This window comes from Macadamia integrifolia, unplaced genomic scaffold (genome assembly GCF_013358625.1).
Source record: "Macadamia integrifolia cultivar HAES 741 unplaced genomic scaffold, SCU_Mint_v3 scaffold1628, whole genome shotgun sequence".
Classification (NCBI taxonomy): Eukaryota; Viridiplantae; Streptophyta; class Magnoliopsida; order Proteales; family Proteaceae; genus Macadamia; species Macadamia integrifolia.
The window spans coordinates 16,859-40,089 of NW_024868283.1; the positions used below are offsets into that span (position 1 = coordinate 16,859).

The window sequence follows — 23,231 nt, forward strand, 5'->3', positions numbered from 1 at the left end:
GGGAGGGCAGGAGATGTTTTTAAAATAGGAGACTGCCTCAGCTTTGATGTCCTCAGGGTTGAGGAGGATGGTACCATTATAGCTCAAAAGGCGGGGGATGGAGTTGAGATTGGTTAGGGGGGAGGAGGTGGGAGAGCAGAAGATGTTTATAAAATAGGAGACTGCCTCAACCTTGATGTCCTCAGGGTTGAGGAGTCTGGTACCATTAGAGCTCAAAAGGCAAGGGATGGAGTTGAGATTGATTCTGACTTTGAGGGATTTGTGAAAAAATGCAGAGTTAGAGTTACCAAGCTCAAGCCATTAGATGCGTGACTTTTGCTTAAAGAAGCTCTCTTCTTGGGTTAACAAGGATGAAAGCTCAGACGAAAGTGATTGCTCATCAAGAGCAAGAGAGGGATTATGGAGGTTCGTCTGGAGGCGGGATTTGGAGGAATCAAGCTTGTTTGTACAGGGGGAGACACGAGAAGAGATGATCCGAAAGGTGGAGAGGTTCCACTCTTTGAGACCAGATTTCACATTTTTCAGGTTGCGAGCAAAGGCAACAAGGTGGGAAGAGAAGGAGTTGACGGGTTTGTGCTAGACAAAATGAACAACTTGAAGGAATCCCGAGTGAGAGGTCCACATATTGAAGAATTTGAAAGGCTTGGGACCAAAGGAGACATATGGTTGGATGAAGAGAGAGAGATGGGACTGTGGTCGGAGATAGAAGGGGTGTCGAAAGATGCGTGAGAGGAGGGAAAGTAGGAAAGCCACGTATCATTGACAACAACCCTGTTAAGCTTGCAGGCAATTCGATCCGGGCTTGATCTCTTGTTGTGCCAGGAGAACTTGAGGTCAGACCATCTAAGGTCATCCAGGCATTATCCTCAAAGTAAGAATTAAGGAGTCCACCGAGGCTTGGTCAATGGGGGAGCCACCGAGCTTCTCGTGGCTAAAGCGAACAACACTAAAATCTCCCCCCCAACCCTAGGGAGAGGAGCTCACCTCAGGGCGAGGGATTGGAGATTGTCCTATGGAAAGGTTCCATAGGATCTAAATGAGTCCATTGGGATAGGAGGAATAATGGGAGAGGAAAGACCACGGGGGGGCAATGGAGGAGGCAATGCGAGGGGCATTGGCTTCTGGGACTCTGGTTTCAAGGAGGCAGCAAAGGACAGAATGCGAATCCTTAAGGCGGGATATGATCTCGTTGTGCTTGGCTAGTGAGTTGAGCCCCTGGACATTTCAAATAGACCAGAAATTCATGGGGGAGGGGGAGTGCAAGATGGCCTCAGAGAGGCTGGGGGAGGGAGAAGGGTGAGCCTTTTTTCTCTTTCACCTCCCTTAGGGAGGAATATGTAATTTCTTAAAGATATTAGTTTGAAACTACTATAGGTGAGAAGAGCTAAGAGCTCTCCGATTTGCCCTTATCTCTCTCTTTCTCCTCTCATCTTCTCTCCATCCCCTCTCTTCCTCTCTTTTCTCTTTCTCCTACATCTTTAATCTTAATCTCCTCAACTTCCAACTGAACCATCCCCTTCACTAGGCTGAAACTCGATCCTAGTTTGGGCTGAATCTCACCATCAAATCTGGAGCTATTCAAAATCTCCGGAATTTTGTCCTATAGTGAAATCTACCCGGATTTCAGATCTGATTCTGAAATCGATGGAGAGATCTGTTGTGCCTCTGATTTCTTTGACCTTAAACAAGCTTAAATAGCTGGTTAAAGTCCTGTTCCAGTTATTATTAGCCCCTTTCTTTACCTGTCCTTAATCTGGTTCCAGAACCCTAAATATTGAAATCGGTACTCTGATTTCTTGTGCTGAGACCAGTCCTTGTTTGACATCTGTTGACCTCTTTTGTGCTATGATTTTGGGGTGTTCTTTGATAATTATCCTGCAGTTTGGGATTAGGTTGGCCTTGCCAATCCTAGTTCTACATGACCAGTCATATTAATTTATTTTAAGGAGGCTGTTACTCTCAAAGCTATATGCACTAATATGGTGCTGGCAGTTATAATATTCTGTTTCTTTAAAATGCATCTGTTGAATTATGTAAGAAGGATTCTGCAGGGGGCATTCCTGGGATTTCCCCCGAACCGATTCTGAATTCATCAGACTAGCTGTGTTGATACCTCTACTCAGAATGGGATTGCCGAATGTAAGAACCACCACTTGCTGGAAGTGGCTCGTGCTATGATGTTTGCATGAGACGTTCCCTCTCAATATTGGAGTGATGCTGTCCTTGTGGCTGCTCATCTGATAAGCCCCATGCCTACTCGTGTTTGGATTCCTGTGCTCCAATTGATGTCCTACAAGGAAGTCCATCATTTATTGTTCCACCATGAAGTTTTGGATGTGCCTGTTATGCTCAAAACTAACCTCGTGGCCTCAAGTGCATATTTCTAGGTTGTCTTTGACTAAAAAAAGTTACAAGTATCATCATCCCCCCACTCGGTATACTATGGTCACCGTGGATGTTGTGTTTCGTGAGTCCATTGGATACCATTCATCACCACATCTTCAATTGGAGTCTGTTATAAACAGTGAAGATGTGTCTATGGTTGCTCTACCATTGTATCTTCCATCTGATACATCTTCTGTTGGAGTCTAGTATAAACAATGAAGATGTGTCTATGCTTGCTCCACCATTGTATCTTCCATCTGACACATTTTCAGGGGAGTTTGGTATAAATAGTGAAGATGTGTCTATGCTTGCTCCACCATTGTATCTTCCATCTGACACATCTTCTGTGGGAGTCTGGTATAAACAGTAAAGATGTGCCTATGCTTGCTCCACCATTGTATCTACCATCTGATAGTGCTAGTGCTCCAATTCAAAGGGAGATTGGTATAGAACCTCAGGGGAGTAGACGACTACTACTCAAGGAACTAGAATTGATGAACTGACATAGAAGATGATAGGTGACTCTCCTCTTCAAGTCTATCAAAGAACTCGCACCAAAAAGCAACTTGAGACCACTACCACTATAGCACCTTTGCACATCCCATCGTCATCATCGGGTCCAGAGCATAGTTGTCACGGTGTCAAGGCGAGCCAAGGCATTGGAGGGCTGCCTAAATGCATAGGCGAGAAGGCGTCCACCATAAAAATCAACATTTAGAGAAATGCTCTTGTTCTCTAATAAGTTTGACTGGTCAAACCAGCTCTCCAACAAGTCTAAGGTTGCTTAAATCTAAGTTGTAATGACAAAGTTATGCTCTAGTTAAACTTATTTTAAAGTGTGCGAATACTGTTAAAATTGCCTGAATGAAAATAATTTTATGGATACCAAAATAAAAGATTATTTTACCGGACTTTTGGTTTTTAGCAATGTTTTAACGTGATAGGATTTATAAAATTTTCATAATTGAGAAAAACCCAAGCATTTAAAAGTTTAAAATCGCCCAAAAATCAGTTTTTGTTCTTGGATTGGGGTGTTGACTTTTTATCTTTTTGGAATTTGATTTTTAAACTATTTTTATATGATTCAAAATTTGAATAGGGGGTATTTTCTTATTTATGAATAATATCTTAAGTAACTAACAAATATAATTTTTTTTTTTTGCATAAATATGTGCCAAAACACAAGGCGACTCACCTTGATAACTATGGTCCAGAGCCTACTCTAGAGCCTAATACTTTGTCCGGTACAGTTTCTTCTCCTGAGTTACATATTGCCCTTCATAAAGGCACTAGGACTTGTACTCAACATCCCATATCTCATATTGTTTCTTATAATTCTCTTTCTACCTTCTATCATTCTTTTGTTAGTTCTCTCTCTTTTGTTCACATTCCTCAGAATTGGCAAGAAGCTTTTGGAGATGAAAAGTGGAAGGTAGCAATGATGGAAGCAATGAAAGCCTTACACAAGAATGGTACATGAGATCTTATGGTTCTTTCTCTCGGGAAAAGACCAAGTGGCTGTAAGCCTGTAAGTAGGTATTTGTGGTTAAACAGAAGGTGGATGGCAGTATGGCACAGTGGATGTGTACAAAGCAAGACTTGCGGCTAAATGGTTCACCTAAACATTTGGAATTGATTACCAGAAGATCTTTGCTTGAGTTGCGAAACTAAATACTGTTAGGTTGTTATTATTGTGTGTTGTCAATCTGGGATGGGATCTACAATAGCTTGATGTGAAAAATACTTTCCTTCATTGAGAGCTTGATGGGGAAGTGTACGTGGATATTTCACCAGGTTTTTCTTGATATAAGACCCAAGACAAGGTCTATAAATTGAAGCGAGCACTTTATGGGTTGAAGCAGTCACCTTAAGCATGGTTCGATAGGTTTCACAAGGCAATGATTTTTGTGGGTTATAAGTAGAGCAATGTCGACCACACCTTGTTTATAAAAAGATCTGGTGACAGGATTACCATTCTTATAGTCTATGTTGATGACATTGTGGTAACTGGAAATGATGGTGATGAGGTTAGTCGTCTAAAGGCCTTTCTTGGACGACAGTTCGAAATGAAGGATCTTAGAAAAACTATGATACTTTCTTGGGTTTGAAGTTACTCGATCTTCAAAGGGTATCTTTCTCTCCTAGAGGAAGTATATTCTCGATTTGTTGTCTGAGACTGGATTATTGTGCTGTCATCCTTCTGATACACCTATAGATGCCAATACATGGCTCAAGGATAAGGAGGGTGAACCTATTGACAAGGATCGTTATCAGCGGTTGGTAGGAAATTGATTTCTCTCTCTCCTGCATGGCCTGATATTGCTATTTCCATGAGTCTAGTGAGTTAGTTCATGCATGATCCTTATTCGTTTCATTTGGAGGCTATCCTTTGTATTCTTTATTATTTGAAATCAGTTCCAGGGAAAGGAATTATTTTGTCTCCTCATGATCACCTTCGAGTTGAGGCTTATACAGATGTTGATTGGGCCGGATCTCTTGATAGGAAGTCCATCTCAAGATATTGCACTTTTGTGGGTGGGAATCTTGCACTTGGCGCAACAAGAAGCGAAATGTGGTGACAAGGTCCAATGCTGAAGTAGAGTTTCGTGCTATGGCACAAGGGATTTGTGAGTTGTAATCACTTAGAGGCTCACTACCAGACGTTGGTGTTCTTGTTCGTCTCCCTATGATGTTGTACAGTGATAACAATGCCGCTATTAGCATTGCCCACAACCTAATACAGCATGACGGTACCAAGCACGCGGAGATTGATAAACATTTCATTAAGGAGAAGTTAGAAGATAGACTGATTTGTGTTTTCTTTGTGAAGTCTAGCTATCAATTAGCTGATGTATTCACTAAGGGGGCTAGAAGGTAAGTTTTCTCATACTATCTTAGTCAAGTTGGGCATGTGTGACATCTATGCTCTAACTTGAGGGGAAGTGTTGAATTATTTAATAAGGATGCGCAAGGGGCATTCCTGGGATTTCCCACCTTAATAAAGTCGGTTGTTATAGGGGGCAGTATTGTAATTCTTTCTCCTCTTTTTTATTATAAATAAAGGACGACCTTTAATCCATCCAAGAATTACAGTCCTAATTCAGTTGTTAACAGCATCTCATCTTGTAATTTCATCAGCTGTTGTGGACTCGTTTCAAGCCTCTTGCGAACAATCTGAGCCCACTCCGGGTCCTGCCCAGGAAGATTTAGATAAAAATCTAGAAGTTGGCCCTCACTAGGCAGGACAACACACTATCTTTCTTAAGTTTGTATTAGATATTTTAAATGGACAGATTCTTGGAAGCATTCTAGTTTTGTGCTACCTGACTTGGAACTTACGATTCAGAATTCAGAGGCATTACTTTTTGGAGGTGGGTTTAATGTTTCTACTTGCTAGGCCATCTAGAAGTTGTGGTGAAACAAAAAAGAGTTGAGAGGGCTTTGGAAGTGATTAACTAGTGAATTAAATGTGAATATATAGTGCATAGATCACCCAACTAAATTGAATTATAGGTTGTTTACCTCTAAAAAGTTAGTAGTTATCATGTTTCTATGACAGCAGCACTCTGGATGGATAATTCCCTCACTTGTTCCGATGGTGGATTGGTCCTCTAGATGATGTTGTCTTTTACTTTTCTGATTTCATTACTTGCTCTGATGGTGCATTGTTGCTCCAAATGAGAAAAGATTCTACAGAATCAATAATCTTTCTTATGTTATGGTGTTATTTTTTGGTTGTATTATAAACTTCTCATTTTTTTTTTACCTTCTCTTGGATGTGGCTAAAAACTTACTTTTCGATGTTTGACTTTGTCCTTTTTTATTGTTTTCTTAAAAAGTTTTTTTTTTCCTTCCTACGCCAACCCCCCTTTCAAACTACTTGGTGGTGGACTAGGATTTAGAAAGACTTCGAATCTTACTTTTTGAGTGGGAAAGCTGGACTTAAAGGTGATGCAATATCAAACCTCTGGAACCACAGGAGGCAGATGCCCTCTGAGCCCATGCTATTCAGTCTTCCTAGTTGCTTTGAGCTATTTGTTGATTACTCTTCGATCACTATTTCCTTTTCAATTTATTTATTTATTTATTTTTCTCTTTTTGTTATTGTAATATATAGATTCAATAGTTGAGGATCTTTTTTCATGTACAGATGGGTAGAAGGCTTGTTAGTGGATTTTAAAGGCCACAGTATCCGGGTGAAACTTATTGGTATGTATCATTTTGACCTTTAATGGGTAATTTTACAGTAATATGTCTTCTATATTTTGTCTGCAGACTAAGTTCCTCTTAAAGTACATGAAAAATCATCCATATGCCATATTGGAGCTGTTTTGTTTCGAATTCCTGGGTTTTGGTGATCTTTAAGCTTGCAGTATTGTCCTTATCCTGTTACATTTCTCATTGACAGGATATAGATTGTATTATTTCAAGTGCTTTTTGCATCACTGGCTTTCATCTCGGTCATCATTTGTTGATTCTTGCTTGCTAGTTTAAAAACTACAAGCTGGAATCCCTAGCATTTTAAAAGTGTCTCTCTCTCTCTCTCTTGTTCTTCTGGATTTTTTCATTGAATTTATGACATATCTTATTTTTTTGGCGTATCAACTGTGGTGTTTTATGTTGCTGGACTACTTCTGAATCACAGGTGACAGTGACACCATCATATTAGATGCTACTACTGTTAGATTGGCACCAGTTTGGAATGGTGTGCAAAAATCTTGGCAAGTAATTGTTGTAAAGATTCAGCCGGAAGATATCGGATTGCCTGAGGTATGTGTTCCCCTGTCCTGGCACAATACCTTTTGTTTGTGATTGTAGCATATAACTATATTGGATATCTAATTGGCGTTGACTTAATTAAGAATTTACGTGTGGTTGAGGATCCCATCAACCATTCTTAGTATATTTCTTTCTCTTGTGACTCTTCCTGTGTACTTACTCTTCAGGTAACACAGATCAGTATTGAGAATCTTAGGAAAAATAATGTACATCACACTCTTCGTGCATGTGGATCTGAAAGGAAATCTAGCAAGGAGATAGGACAAAACAGCACTCTCCCAGTAATAACTGCAGGACAATATGCTTCTCGCAGTGCAATGTTATCATCACTTGTTGTAGCCTGGTCTCCGGTGTTGCATGCATCATCGAAAATTGTTGTGCATCCTCCGCATGGTTCGTCCAATGACTTTGCAATGCTGGCAGTTGGAGGGAAGTCGGGTAAAGTATCTTTTTGGAGAATCCATGAGCCGCAAATCTACTCTGTTGAGCACGGCAGGTTCGCTCTAGATGTGGTGCTAGTTGGACTCCTTCAGGCTCATACTTCTTGGGTCACGGCAATCAGCTGGGCAAAATATGTCAAGGATGCTTCCGATTCTCGGGTTCTTTTAGTTACTGGCAGCTCTGATGGGAGGTGAGTTAGGTAATGCCAATAGATTATATTTTGTGGCTTTGCTCACTTTGGAAACTCATTTCTTTTGTTTCCTTTTTGGAACTCATTTTTATGTGAATTACTTATAAGAATCCTAGTTCTTACTGTTCATATGTTATGGTATGAATATACCATACCAGTTTGTTATGTATGGATGATGAGATTCCATTGATACAGAGCCAATTCCAATAGACTTATTGAACATTCCCATTGGTGTGCATCCAATAGGAATTGAACCTGCGAATTTGCTAGGGGATTCTTACTGGAACATATCTCATTAATCGGATACCGTCTCCTGTTCTAGGGTTTCACAGTCCCATTGAGATACTCACTGGATCTAGATCTTTTGTGGTGTCTCCCAAGGTTTTTGGCTCTGCCTGCTTTGCCTGGAACCATCATCTCCATGGTAAGCTTGATCCTAAGGGCCTTCGGTGTATCTTTGTGGGACACTCTGGCACTCAGAAAGGATACGAGTGCTACCACCCACCTTCTCGGCATATGCTAGTTACCATGGATGTGGTGTTCCATGAGACTGAGGCTTATTATTCATCTTTGGCACCTCTTCAGGGGTAGTCTGTGGGAAGGGAAGAGGTACCTTTGATTCCTCCATTTGATGGTCCACCATTTCAGGTGGAAGAGGAGACTGTGACTAAAAAAGGGACACAAGAGGATTTTGTACAGGGTGAGCCCCAATCTACTCAGAAGGAGTTACATGTGTATTCTCTCCTGAAGAAGAGAACATACACCACTACCGCTATCACTGCCCTTGTTCAATCACAACTGCCCTTTGATGCGGAGCCTACTTTCCCCTCAGACAACTTTTTCCTTGCTGATCTATCTTTTGATATTCCTATTGCTATTCATGAAGTGATAAAGGAAGTAGGACTTGTACTCAACATCCTATTTCTAATGTTGTTTCTTATAGTTCCTTATCTCCTTTCTATTGCTTTTGTGTCTGCTTTGTCCTTTGTTCCATTCCCCAGTCTTGGTAGGAGGCTCTTGCAAAACCCCAGTGGAAAGATGCAATGGATGAGGAAATGAGGGCACTTGGAAAGAACGGCATATGGGCCTTAGTTACTCTTCCATTACATAAGAAGACAGTGGGATGCAATTGGATATTCACAGTCAAGCAGAATGCAAATGGGATTGTAGACAGAACGAAGTAAAATTGGTGGCCAAAGGCTTTACTCAGACCTATTTGATCGATTGCTAGGAGACATTTGCCCCTGTTGCTGAGATGAACACAGTCTGAGTGATTATTTCTTGTGCAGTGAACTTTGATTGGGAGCTACAACAACTGGATGTTAAGAATGCTTTCCTCCATGGTGAACTAACTGTGGAAGTATATATGAATGTCCTTCCAGGCTACTTTGGTAAGGAAACTCTAGGGAAGGTTTGCAAGCTAAAGTGGGTACTATATAGGCTGAAGCAATTTCCCAAGGCTGGTTTGGCTGCTTCCACAAGGCCACGATCATAGTAGGATTCAAACAAAGTAATACTGATAACACCCTATTAATAAAGAGGTTGGGTGACTAGGTTACTGTCCTTATTGTATATGTGGATGAGGATTGAGGTGGCAAGGATTGGGAATGATTCAACTGGAATCTCTAAACTCAAGCCTTATCTGGGTAAGGATTTTGAAATCAAGGACCTAGGAAAATTGAGGTACTTGGTATTTAGGTGGCAAGGTCTACTAATGTGTAGTTCTCTCCCAACGAAAAAATACACCCTAGATCATCTTTAAGAGACTATTATGTTGGGATGTAAGCCATCTAATAGACCCATTAAGGCTAATACTCATTTGAAAAGCAAGGAAGGTGAACCTGTTAATAGGGCCAATATCAGAGGTTGGTTGGACGACTTATTTATCTGTCCCATACTTGTCCAGACATTGCCCATGTAGTCAGTTTGGTGTGTCAGTTCAGTACGTGTATGATCCCTATTCTTCTCACATGGAAATTGTGTTTCACATTCTTCGTTACCTGAAGTCAGCTCCAGGGAAAGGCATTCTGTTCTGTCCCTCTGATCGTGTGTAGATGAATAGATGATTGTTGATCCACATCAGGCTATTATACCTTTATTGGTGGAAACCTTGTTAAATGGCGTAGAAAAAAGCAAGCAGTTGTAGCCAGATCTAGTGTGGAGGCTAAGTTTTGAGTCATAACCATGGTTTAAAGTATCGGTACATATCGTATTGTATCGGCCGATACGAATCTGTATCGACCCTTACTGATACGATACATAAAATTTTGAAACCCTTTTGTATCGATATGTATCCTACGATACATACCGATACGCACCGATACGCACCAATACGATATGATGCGCATCGATACATACCGATACTCTATGGAAAATAAAAATCGAGGTGAAATGTACGTTTCAGTATATATTGGTGCGTATCGGTATGTATCAATCGATACGGTGCTACGGTTATATAATGGCCAAGATGTGTCTTTTTTAGAAAAACACAATTTTTTGAGGGGTTTTTGTTCCAAAGTTGTTGCCAATCATTTTTCTCTCTAACTAAAGTGGAGGTCAAGGTTGGGATCAAGGATTTTACATTTATGGGCCAACTACAAATTTGGATTCTTAGTGTGATACTCTCAATTTAGTGTTTATGCATAATACATGTTATATATAGCATTTTTTAAATATTTTTTTATGCAAAAGTGTATAAAAAAGTGCTTCCTATCCATTTATGTGCGTATCTTAGCATATCTCCGATACGATACCCTCCGATATGTATCTTAATTTTGGCCAATCGATACGACGACCGATACCGATACTTTAATCCTTGGCCATGACACATGGCATTTGTGAGTTACTTTGGCTTCAGGGGCTCCTTTAAGATTTGGGTATCCCTGTTCAGATGCCCATATTGCTGTATTGTGATAATAAGTCAACTATCAACATTGCACACAATCTAGTTCAACATGATTGTACTAAGTATGTGGAGATTTATAGGCGTTTTATCAAAGAGAAATTGGAGCAAGGTCTTATATGTATCCTATTAGAAACGAGAATCAAAGTAATCAAACCAAGAGAAAGTAAAGAGAAAGAGAGAGAAAGAAGAAGAAGAGAAGAGAAGGGGCTACTGAACTGGATTGGAGTCAGCCTGCGATAGTGAGTTGTGCCCTATTGATGTCCAAATGGGATGGTAAGTTAGGGGACTAAATACCCCTATCCTATTTATTACAATAATTAAAAAGAAATTAAAATAATGGGGCAGAATACTAAGCCGGATAGGACATAAACACCCCTAGAGCTTTGACACCCCCTCAAGCTAGAGCATATCCATCACCCATGCTCAGCTTGGTACATCAATAACGAAAACTAGGAGGAAACAAGGACTTAGTAAATATATCAGCGCTTTGATCGGAAGACGAAACAAACGGAGTCTCGATTAGCTTATTCAATGGGACATTTCAAACAAAATGACAGTGCACCTCAATGTGTTTGGTCCGTTCATGATAGACTGGATTGTTGGCAATATATATAGCTGCTTGATTGTCCCAATATATCTTTATAGGCATAGGCACAGGAAAACCCATCTCAAGAAGGAGAAACCTGAGCCGCATTAGCTTGGCAATAGTATGTGCCATAGCCCTGTACTCAACTTCTGCACTTGACATGGCAATCGTTGTCTATTTCTTGCTCCGTCAAGTAACCAGATTACATCCAACAAACATAAAATACCCTGTAGTAAAGTGACGATCACTGGCTGATCCAACCTAATTAACATTAGAATAGGCAACCAACTCCATATGCTTATTAAGATGACAGATCAACCCTTTACTAGGAGCAATCTTCAATAACGAAGGATTTGAATAGCTGCATCCCCATGAGCTTTCTGAGGAGACTGCCTGAGAACTCCAATGACAAGAGAAATGTTAGATCTGGTAACAGTAAGATATATCAGTTTCCCAACCAAGCTCCTATACTGATGAATATCTGTGAGGGGATCACCATCATCGACACCATACTTTTGATGAGGGTCCATTGGAAGATCCATTGGCTTTTATGCTTGTATTAGACAAGAGATCTAATACATACTTCCTTTGAGACAAAATGATGCCTTTCTTGCTTCTCACAACCTCAATACCAAGAAAATAGTGGAGATCACCTAGATCCTTAGTTTGAAAATGCTGCTGTAAATAGTTTTTCACCTTGCAATACCAGCCACATCATCATCAGAAAATGATAATGTCATCCACATAGACAACCAAAACAACCAGCTACCAACACGGAGTGATGTCCATATCATTGTGAAAAACCACAAGATCATTGTAGTACTAAACTTGTCAAACCATGCTTTGAAGAATATTTGAGACCATAAATAGCCTTACGTATGCAACTTGCAAACACGAGTACTACATAACCCAGAGGTTACTCCATATAAACCTCCTTAGTCAAATCACCATATAGAAAGGCATTTTTAATATCTAATTGAAACGACGACCAATCAAAGTTAACATCCAAAGAAATAAGCAAACAAACTTCAGCTGTGTAATAGGAGAGAAAGTCTCAAAGTAGTGTGGATATAGCCTTGCCAACTAGATAGGCCTTAAGCTGCTCAACAAAGCCATCGGGAAGGTACTTAATAGTAAGGTTCAAGAATTTGTTTTGTTTTAGTGTTTCAGTAGTTTCCAAACCATTGAAATATCAAAATTTCACCGGGAAATGTACTTTATTCCATGTGTTTTGCTAGCCATTTTGGGGGGCTAATGGTTGAAGTGGCCGAAATTAGCGAAATGAGAAAAATGAGATGGCCTAAATTTCGACAAAATAGTGAATTTTTTGTGCTGAAATGAGCGAAATGAGCAAAATGAGCTAAATGACCGAAATTATATGTACTCTTATATTTTGTATTCCATTTCGTCTCGGTAAAAAACAAAAAGTACCAAAATATCCGAGATTTCAGCAAGATTTTGAACCTTGCTTAATAATGTAAACCAATGATACTTAACTAGGTCCTTACCAGGTGGTAGATCGACCAAACTTCAAGGTGTTACGGGTCAAAAGGGCATCTATTTCAACATCCGTAGTAGCCTTTCAGGCAAGAAGACAAAGCACCTCAGTATAATGCTTGGGTATAGTAGAGGCAAACAATGACAAGGTAAGAGTATGAATAGAGGGAGGAAGATTGGGAGATGGATACACAACCATAGATTTTTGAGTGAAGAAACTTGTACCTTTACGCAATGGGACTGGTAAGTCAGAAGGTAAAGAGATAGGTATAGCTTCACCAGAGGAAGGAGCTGGTGGAGATGGTGAAATCATGGGAGCAGTAGAAACCCCACCTTGTTGCACTTTCTTAATCTTGCGCTGATACACCTGTAGAGGTAGTGTAGACTGAATATTAGGGCACCGTTTGGCAACGTTCCTGCCGTTTTTGTTCCCAGAAACAGCAGAAACATAAATTCACATTTCTGGATATAGAAATGGATTTTTGGGTGTTTGATAAACCTGTTTCTTGAAACGTTTCTTGCACACATTGTTGTTTGATAACAGCTGTTTCTGGGAACGTTTCTTATAAAAAATTTGTTTAAAACAATATAAAACTATCATCATATTTAATTTAAAAGGAAACTATGGAACCGGTGGTCCCACACCATTTTCCAAACCGAACAATCTTGCACACTTTACCATACATAATCATTTTGAAGTACTACAAATTTATCTAAAAACATTATATGGGTGTTATTACATTCCGAATCTGTCAATTGTCTTAAACAAGCGTTTTCCAATGTACTATTTCCCGCTTCTGTTTAGGTCCAACTTGTTAACTGCATCAAGGATATCTATAAGTATCCTTGTTTTTTCCTCAGAGCCTTCAATCTCGCTTTTTAGAAATCTTTCTTCTCCTCCTCGCCTTGTATTGCTCTTTGTAAGTATTCCTTTACAAAGAATAATAATGGCAAGAGTTAAAAACACAAAGAAATCAAACAAGAAGAATGCACTAATTGGCTTGTCCCACATTAAGGATTGGGAAAAAGAAACTATCCCCTTCCAAGGATTGGCAAAAAGAAATAAGATACTCCACACAGAGAACACCACATACATTTTCCTATGGACTGCAAGATTCCATTCCACCCTTGACCCCATACATATCAGATCCATTGTCCCAGAATTCAAAGGCAATAAGGATACAAATTGCAATGAGGTACTCAACAATTCCACCAACCAACCCACTTCAATTTTTTCATAGTTGTCAACAAATACACAGGATATCGCAGCAATTCAGAATGACAATTAAAACAGGATATTATAGGACAATATAACAAGTAGCAGAACACCACAGGGTTTAGAAATCAAATAGACCAAATAGACCTAAAGCCCCACTTAGAAATACACCAAAAACACTACTGAATCCACAACAGCAAAAAATGGATTACTGATAAGGGGCATCCTCCAGTGGATTACTTCTCATGTTGCATTAGCAGACATCAATGTCTTAAATGACCCATTACTCAAACAGTCATCACAATTGACATTTGAGTGTACATTCATATTGTTGGAACCATGTATCCTGTAGGTAGGCCAAGCACTTTATCTTTAATCTATTCTCCTTTTGCTGAGATAACTCGGGATTGTTTGAAGGATTAGTCAGCCTGGAAGACTGAGAAAGAGACCCAACCAGCTTGTGAGTATAGGAATAATGCTCTGGCTGGTTGTTTAGAACCTTATTTTTCCCAGGAAAATAGTGAGAAGGGGGCAATGAGCTATTGGAAGTTTCTAGGCTTGAATTGGATCATTTACAGAGTTGAGGACACTGATCAGTGAGCTAGATAGACTTGATTGAGATCAGGTGAGTTGGACTCACTAGTGAGTGTGGGGTATATGGTGACAGTTAAATATGATTTCACTCAATGACAGCATAAGGCCATTAAAGGATCACTCATGATGGAACACACCAGGATTGTATTGTTAATAATGGCAAGAAACATATAGAAATTAATTTATTCTTTGGAAACATGAACATCCCCCCATTCTGAATCAAAGACAGTTCACCAGTAAGAAGCAAACAACTTCCTTCACACAAAACGCATTTTAGTTTTGGAAATATGAAATTAAATAGATACATATACAATGTCCATTTCAAAAACTGAAACAAGATACTCCAATACAGTTATCCATCCAGAAAAAAAAAGTGAGATTTGCAAGAGAAAGATGAAAAAAAGCAAATGCCCAAATTTCTATATAGAGATAGTAAAAATCAACCAAGGAGGCTCAATGAGGAAGGAAAATGTCACAAGCAGACCGGTAACACCTGCAATGTGCATAAATAGCAGAAATGTATACTCTTGGAGCACAATCGGTCTTCATTGATCTAAGAAATGAGTTGGCAACAGACGCATGAAATGAAAGAGAAAAATAAAATAACAAAAGACCTATCTGAAATATTTATCAGCTAAAACAATATAAGGGGGAAGACAGGGGTGAAAACCAACATCCAAGAAAAGATACAGGGGGGAAAAGATCAAGTACAGAGATAGCTAAAAAGAGAAGAGAATTGACTCACTGTTGAAGAGGGTTTCCTTAAAAGTGAGAAGAAGACATTTTCCTGCATCCACAAACCCTAGGTTTTTAGAAAATTTTGAAGAAATCCTGCTATATGGGGAATAAACAAACCGCGTTGGGTTAACAGACCTCAATGTAGATGCCTGATGAAGAAACAACGAGCACTTCTCTTGGCTCGTCCTCAGTTGCTCAAGATAAAGAAGAAAGACCACAAGGGCTTTAGCAATGGCGTCTCTGGAATCATTTTGGAAGGTCTGCAGCAGACTCCTCGCTGTGAGATCTGAATCGATAAACTCGTCGGTGGTGGAGGTTATGAGGAGATGAGCAGGGTCGGAGTGAAAGGGGAGGAGGAAGATGCCTGATGAGATGAATAGTGAGCACTTTTTCACTGTCTCGGTTCTCGTTTTTGCATGAAGGCTTCAGAAAGAAAAATGGGTGTTGGGCTTTCGTCGAGAATTTCACGATTTTGGGTGCCCAAGCCGTTTCCAGAAACGGCGACTTGTTTCGCCACATGCGTTTCTGGGATCATAAATAGTCATAAATTTTGATTTCTGTTTCTAAAAACAAGAGAAACGGAACGATTTTACCAAATAGGTTTTAGGCTGTTTCTGCGTTTCTAGGAACAAGAAAATGTAGAAACAACATAAACGAAATGTTATCAAACGGTGCCTAGGAGTATCAGATTGGGACTAAAGCTGGAATAGGAGTAATAATAGTGGGCCACTCATCCCTGCACGAGGGAGGAGTCGGAGAGAAGTATGAACTCCCCTCGAAGAAGGTGACATCAACACCCATAATACCAATGGGTGATAGGGTCATAACACGATACCCTTTTTGGGTACGATGATAACCTAGAAAAACACACTTAGTGGACCTAGGGGGAAGCTTATCAGAACATAAATGTAATTTGTGGACGAAGCAGACACAACTAAAAACACGAGGTAAATGAAAGGTGGATAAGTCAGGAAAAACAATAGAGAAAAGAGACTGGTCAAGAGTAGAGGATGGCATACGATTAATCAAATAACATGCAGTTAACACCCATCACACTAAAATTGCTTTGGAACATGCATATATAGCATGATAGCACGTGCAACCTTTAGAAGATGTCCATTTTTTTGTTCCGCCACCATTTTGTTGTGGAGTGTGAAAACAGATAGTTTGGTGAATCATACCATGGGCAACCCAAAACTTAAAAATCTCGTTTGGAACATATTCCAAAGCATTGTCAGACGAAAAACTTTAATAGAAGTACCAAATTGAGTCTTTATTCTATAATGAATTTTTTTTGAAAACTGACAAATTTTGAATGATCCTTTAAGAGGTACAACCATGTGAGACGGGAATGATCATCCACAAAACTGACAAAATATATAAAACCATTGCTGTTCTTGAAACGACAAGGACCCTAGATGTCAGAATGGACTAAAGAATAAAAGGAGCGACTATGAGCCACAGACTAAGAAAGAAAGGACACATGATGGTGTTTTCCTAACTCGCATGCTTCATTCTCTAACCTAGACACATATTTGAAAGTAGGAAATAACAACTGTAACCTAGATAAAGACAGATGACCCAAATGACAATGCCACTGGAAAGGAGTCACATCAGCAACAGAAGTAGCAGTAATGGAAGCAGGAGCACCATAGTTGAGGTTGTACAGTCCTTCCTTTTCACGCCATCCACCAATCGTCTTCCTCTTGTGAAGATCCTAAAAAGCATAATAAGAGAGAAAAATGTCACAAAACAGTTTAAAGATTTAGTAAGTTGGCAGCAGATAGAAGACTTAATGGAAACTAAGGGACATGTAACACAAAAGAAATACTAAGTGACGGGGTAGGAGAGACTGTACCAAATTAGAATTTGGGGCAGAAGGCCCATTAGCAATTATAACAGATGAGGAATTAGAGTTATGGCTAAAGGAGGTAAATAAGGAAGACTTACCAATCGTATGAGCAGAGATCCCAAAGTCAATGATTCAGGGGGGAGAAGTAGTAGTAAAGTAGGTGTACCTGTGTGAGCTAGAGTAGCAGAGGAGGAAGGCCCGGAAGATGTACCATTGGATGCCTCAAGATTCTATAACCGCAGTAATATCTGGGTAATATCATCACGTGAAGTGGTAGAAGAACTGCCACTCGGGAAGGATTCTGGTGTAGAGTCACCAACATGTGTTGTATCACTACCTCCATCAGACACTGCATGATTGACCACTTGGTTTGCCCATTGTGGCTTGCCAAGCTTGGCCCAACAAGTATCAACTGTATGGTTGGATTTATCACAATGAGTACACTGAGTGCACTGCCGGTTGGCATGGTCTGCAGTACTTCAACCACCACCACCACGGCTTCTCCTAGATCCATGGCCATGGCCACGACAACGACCAGCAGTAGAAGTAGAGTTAACCTTTGGGGAGGAGTAAGATTTACTAGGAGAAGCAATGTGTTGAAGACGAGAGAAAGTATCAGCAAGTGTGGGTACACTTTCACCAGCAAGAATGTGACGCTTGATATTTTTCAGATCAGAGATCTGACCAGCAAGAGACTTGGAGACAGAATTCAATGCGTTGAGTCTTTAGCTTATCTATATCAGTGGTAAGGGGCTGAAACACATTCAATTTCTCAACCAAGCCTTTGAAAGCACTATGGTAGTCTTGGAGAGGCTTATTTGACTGCTGAAGCTGAAATAGCTTCTCATATAGACACATGTTCTTCTCTTGAGAGTATCTTTCAAATCATACCAAACACCCTTGGCAGTGGCATGGAACATAACATTAGTAGCGGTATCAGGTTCCATGCTATTCCATAACTGTATTAGAGTAATGGCATTATCTTTCAGCCACTCATTGTAACTACTATCAGTAGGAGGAGGAGGGTCAGATGTAAGGTACTTGAGCTTATCTTGTGCCATGATATAAACCTTCACAGCCTGTGCTGATAATAAATAGTTGGAACTTGGAACTGCCCTTGAGCTTGATGGAAGTGGTAGTCACATTGACTGTATCAGAAGAGGGTGTAGTAGTAGTAATAGTAGTGGTGGTGGTAGACTTGTTGTGAGCCATAGCAACAAGTAATAATGAGGGCAGCAACAATAAGCACCAGCAAAGAGGACCAAAAAACAATCCCTAGAAGAAAATTGATTAGGTTTCAGGGTTTTGAAACCAACCCAAATCGATTAGGTGAAAAGGTAGCAGCACAAAGACCAATAAACCAACAATATAGCCACCAAAAAAATGAGAAAGTAGGGCTGGAATGACAAACCAGCAGTAGATAATCTTCCGAGAAGAAGAAGAGACCCAAAACAGCCCAAGGGAGAAATTCGATTTTAGGGACAAAACTCTGACAAAAATCAATTGCTGTGGTAGGAGCCCCAATAATGTAATCAGCCTTGTAGATGCATAGATCGAAGCAAGAGAAGCAGTAACCAAAGTAGAATATCCCATCATAGCAGCGATATCAAGTAGAGGATCACCAAAAACTGATCTTAGGGAGAAAACCCTGACAAAATATTGATTTCTCTATAGGGGAGGAAAATCAATCTCTTTGTAGGGAGATCTCCTATCTAGCAGTAGAGGACCATCAAGTAGGTAATGTAGAAGCACTCCATCAATGGAAAGGGAGGCTTAATGTATAGGAGACGCAACAATAGGTGGCTGCACACCACAAGAGGGTGGAACAAGAATTGAAATCAACATAGGGTAAAAGGAAAAACCTTGATCTAATTACTGAGACTCTGATACCATGTTAGAAACCAGAATCAAAGTAATTAAACCAAGAGAAAGCAAAGAGAGAGAGAGAGAGAGCCTACCGAACCGGATTGGAGGCAGCTTGCGATAGTGAGTTGTGTCCTCTATTACAAGCCTCTCCACTTATATATATATGTATGTGTGTATATATATATATATATGTCCAAATAGGATGGGTAAGTTAGGGGACTAAAACACACCTAACCTACTTATTACAATAATTAAAAAGAAACTAAAACAATAGAGTAGAATACTAAGCCTGATAGGACATAAATGCCTCTAGAGCTTTAACATGTCTCTTTTGTAAGAAGTGGAGATCAACTAGCAGATGTTCTTACAAAGGGGCTAAGTGGTAAATTTTTTCATTCTATTCTATGCAAGTTGGGAATGTCATATGTGTGATTTTTATGCTCCAACTTGAGGGATGGTGTTGTATTGTGGGAATAAGGGTAAAACTGTTTAGAGGGGCATACTTCTCATTGTAATGTCTTAAAACCCTATTCCTACTAATATAAATAAATGAGGGCTTGGTGTGAATTGGCACAAGTCATAATTCCCCAAATCAGTAGTATCGATACCTTAAGATATGATACCTATTAGTTAGTATCAGCAGATGTGGAAGGATACTTATAATCTTGGGCCTATGACGGTGCACACCATTGCCACCATGCATACCCCTTTCACCCATACTTAGGCCTCTGAGAGTGTCAGTCAAGCTCGTAATGATGACGCCCATGGACTCCATTTATCATCCTCCTCAGGTGGTTGTATGAATCGGTGAAGCGGGCCTCTCGAGTCTGGAGTAGCTGCATGTGTAGGGGTATTACTGTTCTCATCTTGTGTGGCATTAGTGTACTAAGTCTCGCATGTGAAGCACATCAGCTCAAGCTTTGGCATTGGTTGTGGTTCTAGCTCCAGCTCTTAGTACCTCTCATGCTTCTATCCAAGTCTATCACCATCACCGTCCGCATTAGGCTTAGACTCGAAAGGTGAATGAACATGGCCTTCTCATGATGCCATATCGTCGACCTACTCCTAGCGTAATCTGTGATAGAGTGACCTCGATCCTTCATCCACTCATATTGGGGATCCTCCTCATCATCTAAGTCCACCTGAAAAATGTTGGTATGCTCGATTGGATCTTTATCACATCTATGACATTAACTGTATTTTTATTCCACATTTTTGTGGCAAGAAAATCAAAATTTTTTTCCAGAAAATTAAAAAATATCTTAAGAACAGATGATGAATTCTAATTCTATGAAGTCATAGATTGAGCTATAGTGTGTAATAGACAAAAAAGTAAATTCCATCTACCAAGTATTTATTTTATTTTTGTGTGAAAATTAGTTTTTGGGAAAAGTGATATCCTCCAACTTTAAATCATGCACAAATCTTCCAACAATTAAGCAAATCGTCACTTCCGTTATGTTAATCTACTGCCCAAGTGCTTGTTCCAACCTTGTTGATGGAGGGCCTTAGGGAAGAAAGGGAAAATCAAAATAGAGGGGGGGGGGGGGAAGAAGGGGAAGCACACACTTACAAAACTCAAATTCAACTAATTCTCATTCAATAATCAAAATCATTCTCTGTTGTCCATCGGTTACAACGAATATATAGAAAAGTAAATACATGAAATTAGAAACCCTACTAAAATAATATCTAGCCTAAACTAGGAAACAACCATAAAAGGAAACCAATGCAAGGAAAGAAATCCTAACTCTTACATTCAAATCTGAAAAATAAAAGGCATGAAATAAAAGACAAGTAACTACTAATTTTATTTCCAACCCTTGTTGGACCAAAACCCTGGGTTGAACCAGTTCTTCTTGGCCCTTGGCTTCCAAAGCCGGTCATGTTGGTCCAACCAGGTAAGTGCAGCTATATCTGTATCAACTCTCCTCCTCTGAAAAAAACTCGACTCCGTTGAGTTAGGAAAAGGATCAAGGAGACCGTCTGAAGGAATACGCTGAATGAAGAACAATCCCACCATCTTCTTAAGCTTAATTTCAGGGAGATCTTTGACAAGATGAAACTTCATAGTCTTGTTGGCATGCGTGAAAGCATAGGTGTTGGCATAGCCACAATGCTATACTTTCTTGTCAAACAACCAAGGTCGACCAAGAAGGATATGGCACACCTTCAGAGAGAGGACGTCACATTGGACTGTATTCTTAAATCTACCAATAGAGTATCTGACCAAACACTTATCTGTGATCTTGAGATTAGTGTTGTTCACCCAAGCAACCTTGTAGAGATTTGGATGTGGCTCTGTTTTCAATTTCAGCTCACGAACAACATCTTCAGAGACAATATTAGTGCAACTACCTCCATCAATGACCAAGGTTAACAACTAGTCATTGCACTTCACGCGAGTCTGGAAAATACTACTGCGACACCAATCTTCATTGTTAGTGACTTTTTGAGTGGTCAACACATGACGAATGACAAAAAAGGGATGTTGGTCCTCATCATTGAGAGTGTCATTGACTTTACCTGGTGTATGCTCCTCTTAAATCAACTGTGTCAGAACCAAGTTGCTCTTCGGGAATATATGGTATAGGAGAATCCTTATCAATAAAAACAACCAAATAGCTAGGACATTGAGCACTGATATGTCAAAATCCATTACACGAGTAGCATCTGTAAACTTTGTTGTATTAGAAGGTCTATCTGAACCACGCTGAGGGGGTGAGTATGGACGAGTAGGCTGTGAAGATTACATTTTAGAAGCATGTCGAGTTGGAGAATGCAGCCGACTAAGTCGTAAAGAGGCCATAGATGTAGCACTAGCATGTGGTTTGCTAGATGACCTTTCTTAGGAAGGAGGCTGTTGCAGAGTAGAACTAGTATCTTGAGAAATAGTATCTACAAAATTTCTCCGATTGTATGGGCGTTTCAAACTTTCCTTAACTTGATACACTATATACACTGCATCTTCCATTGTAGGTAGTCGACTAGATGCAATGGCAACACTAAGTTGAGGGTGCAAACCATTGCGAAATTGTGCCACCAATACTTTTTCATCCCACTTAAAATCAGAACGAGTGGCCAAGTAATAAAATTTGGCATTATATTCTTCAACGGTCAAATTCTCCTGTCTCAACTGTGCAAACCTGAGATGCATGTGTTGCTTGTAATCAGGAGGCAAGAATCTCCGGTTCATTACTTCATGCATTTCAGCCCAAGTAGTGACTAATCTAATGCCTCGGGTTCGGCTCTATTGTTGTTGCTTGACCCACTAGATTCGGGCCGTGTCTTTCAGTTTAGCCTCTGCAAATAGGATCTTTAGGGCCTCAGTCAACCCGTACCATCTGGAGAATGTCTCTAAACTGTGAATCCAGTCAAGGTATAGTTCTGGATTGTTATCTCTATAAAAATCAAGGACATCCAATTTTGCTGCTTGTTCTGCTCCATCTTCATATCGACCAATTTCATATGGTGGTGGAGGTGTTGGTGGTGGTGTATGATGTGGTGGTGGTGGTGGTGCAGTGGTAGGGACGAATCCTATGAAGTGATGTTGGAAGAATCCCTAGATTGAATGAGACTCTTTCCTCTATCTGCAATCACCAATTGATTAAAGAAACTTGCAAAGATTCCATCATGGTCTTAAGAGAAGTGACAATGGTAGTGAGGGCATCAATTTTCGCATCAGTTTCTCCTTTATCGAAATTCAAATATGATGGCAAAATATTAAATAAATGAGGTTTAAAGAACAATGGCAAAATGGTAAATAACTTTTGTTTTTCTCTCTGAAAGATGGTAGAATCGTGAATAATGGAAGTTCAAGTAGGAGTTTAGAAACATACCACGTATGGGTGAAGGAGGGTAAACTTGGAAGTAACTTTTAAAAAGGAAATCAGAATATAAGGACAGAAGTAGGGGTAATTATGGAAAAATAGAAGGGACAAAAGAAAAGAGTCGGTGAAAAGAAGGGGTGGGAAACATATACCGACACAGAGAGACGTCGTCTTCCTCTGGTGCGATGGGAGAATAGAAGCGGGAGTCCAGGAAGTCAGAGGCGAGGTGGTGGGGGCTCTAATGAAGGACCAAGAGGCGGTGGGATTTCGAAGGAAGGGGCGACTCACGGCAAGACTTCGAAACTCTTTGTCTCTCTCTCTCTCTCTCTCTCTCTCCTTGTCTTCTCTTCTT

The 23,231-nt window shown here is 40.0% G+C and overlaps 1 protein-coding gene and 1 non-coding gene across 3 annotated transcripts in view; one reads left to right on the forward strand and one right to left on the reverse strand.

Moving 5' to 3' along the window:
* The window catches only part of LOC122064363, a 66,087-nt gene that overhangs the window by 10,626 nt on the left and 32,230 nt on the right, over window positions 1-23,231 (forward strand). For both annotated transcript variants that reach the window (XM_042628078.1, XM_042628079.1), the window contains exons 6-8: window positions 6,536-6,594; window positions 7,031-7,155; window positions 7,332-7,795. In XM_042628078.1, the coding sequence (XP_042484012.1) occupies window positions 6,536-6,594; window positions 7,031-7,155; window positions 7,332-7,795 (648 nt within the window). The remainder of the gene's footprint in view (window positions 1-6,535; window positions 6,595-7,030; window positions 7,156-7,331; window positions 7,796-23,231) is intronic.
* On the reverse strand, window positions 14,723-14,841 carry LOC122064364. The gene has a single exon (XR_006135671.1). It is a non-coding gene; the product is annotated as a small nucleolar RNA snoR137 (small nucleolar RNA).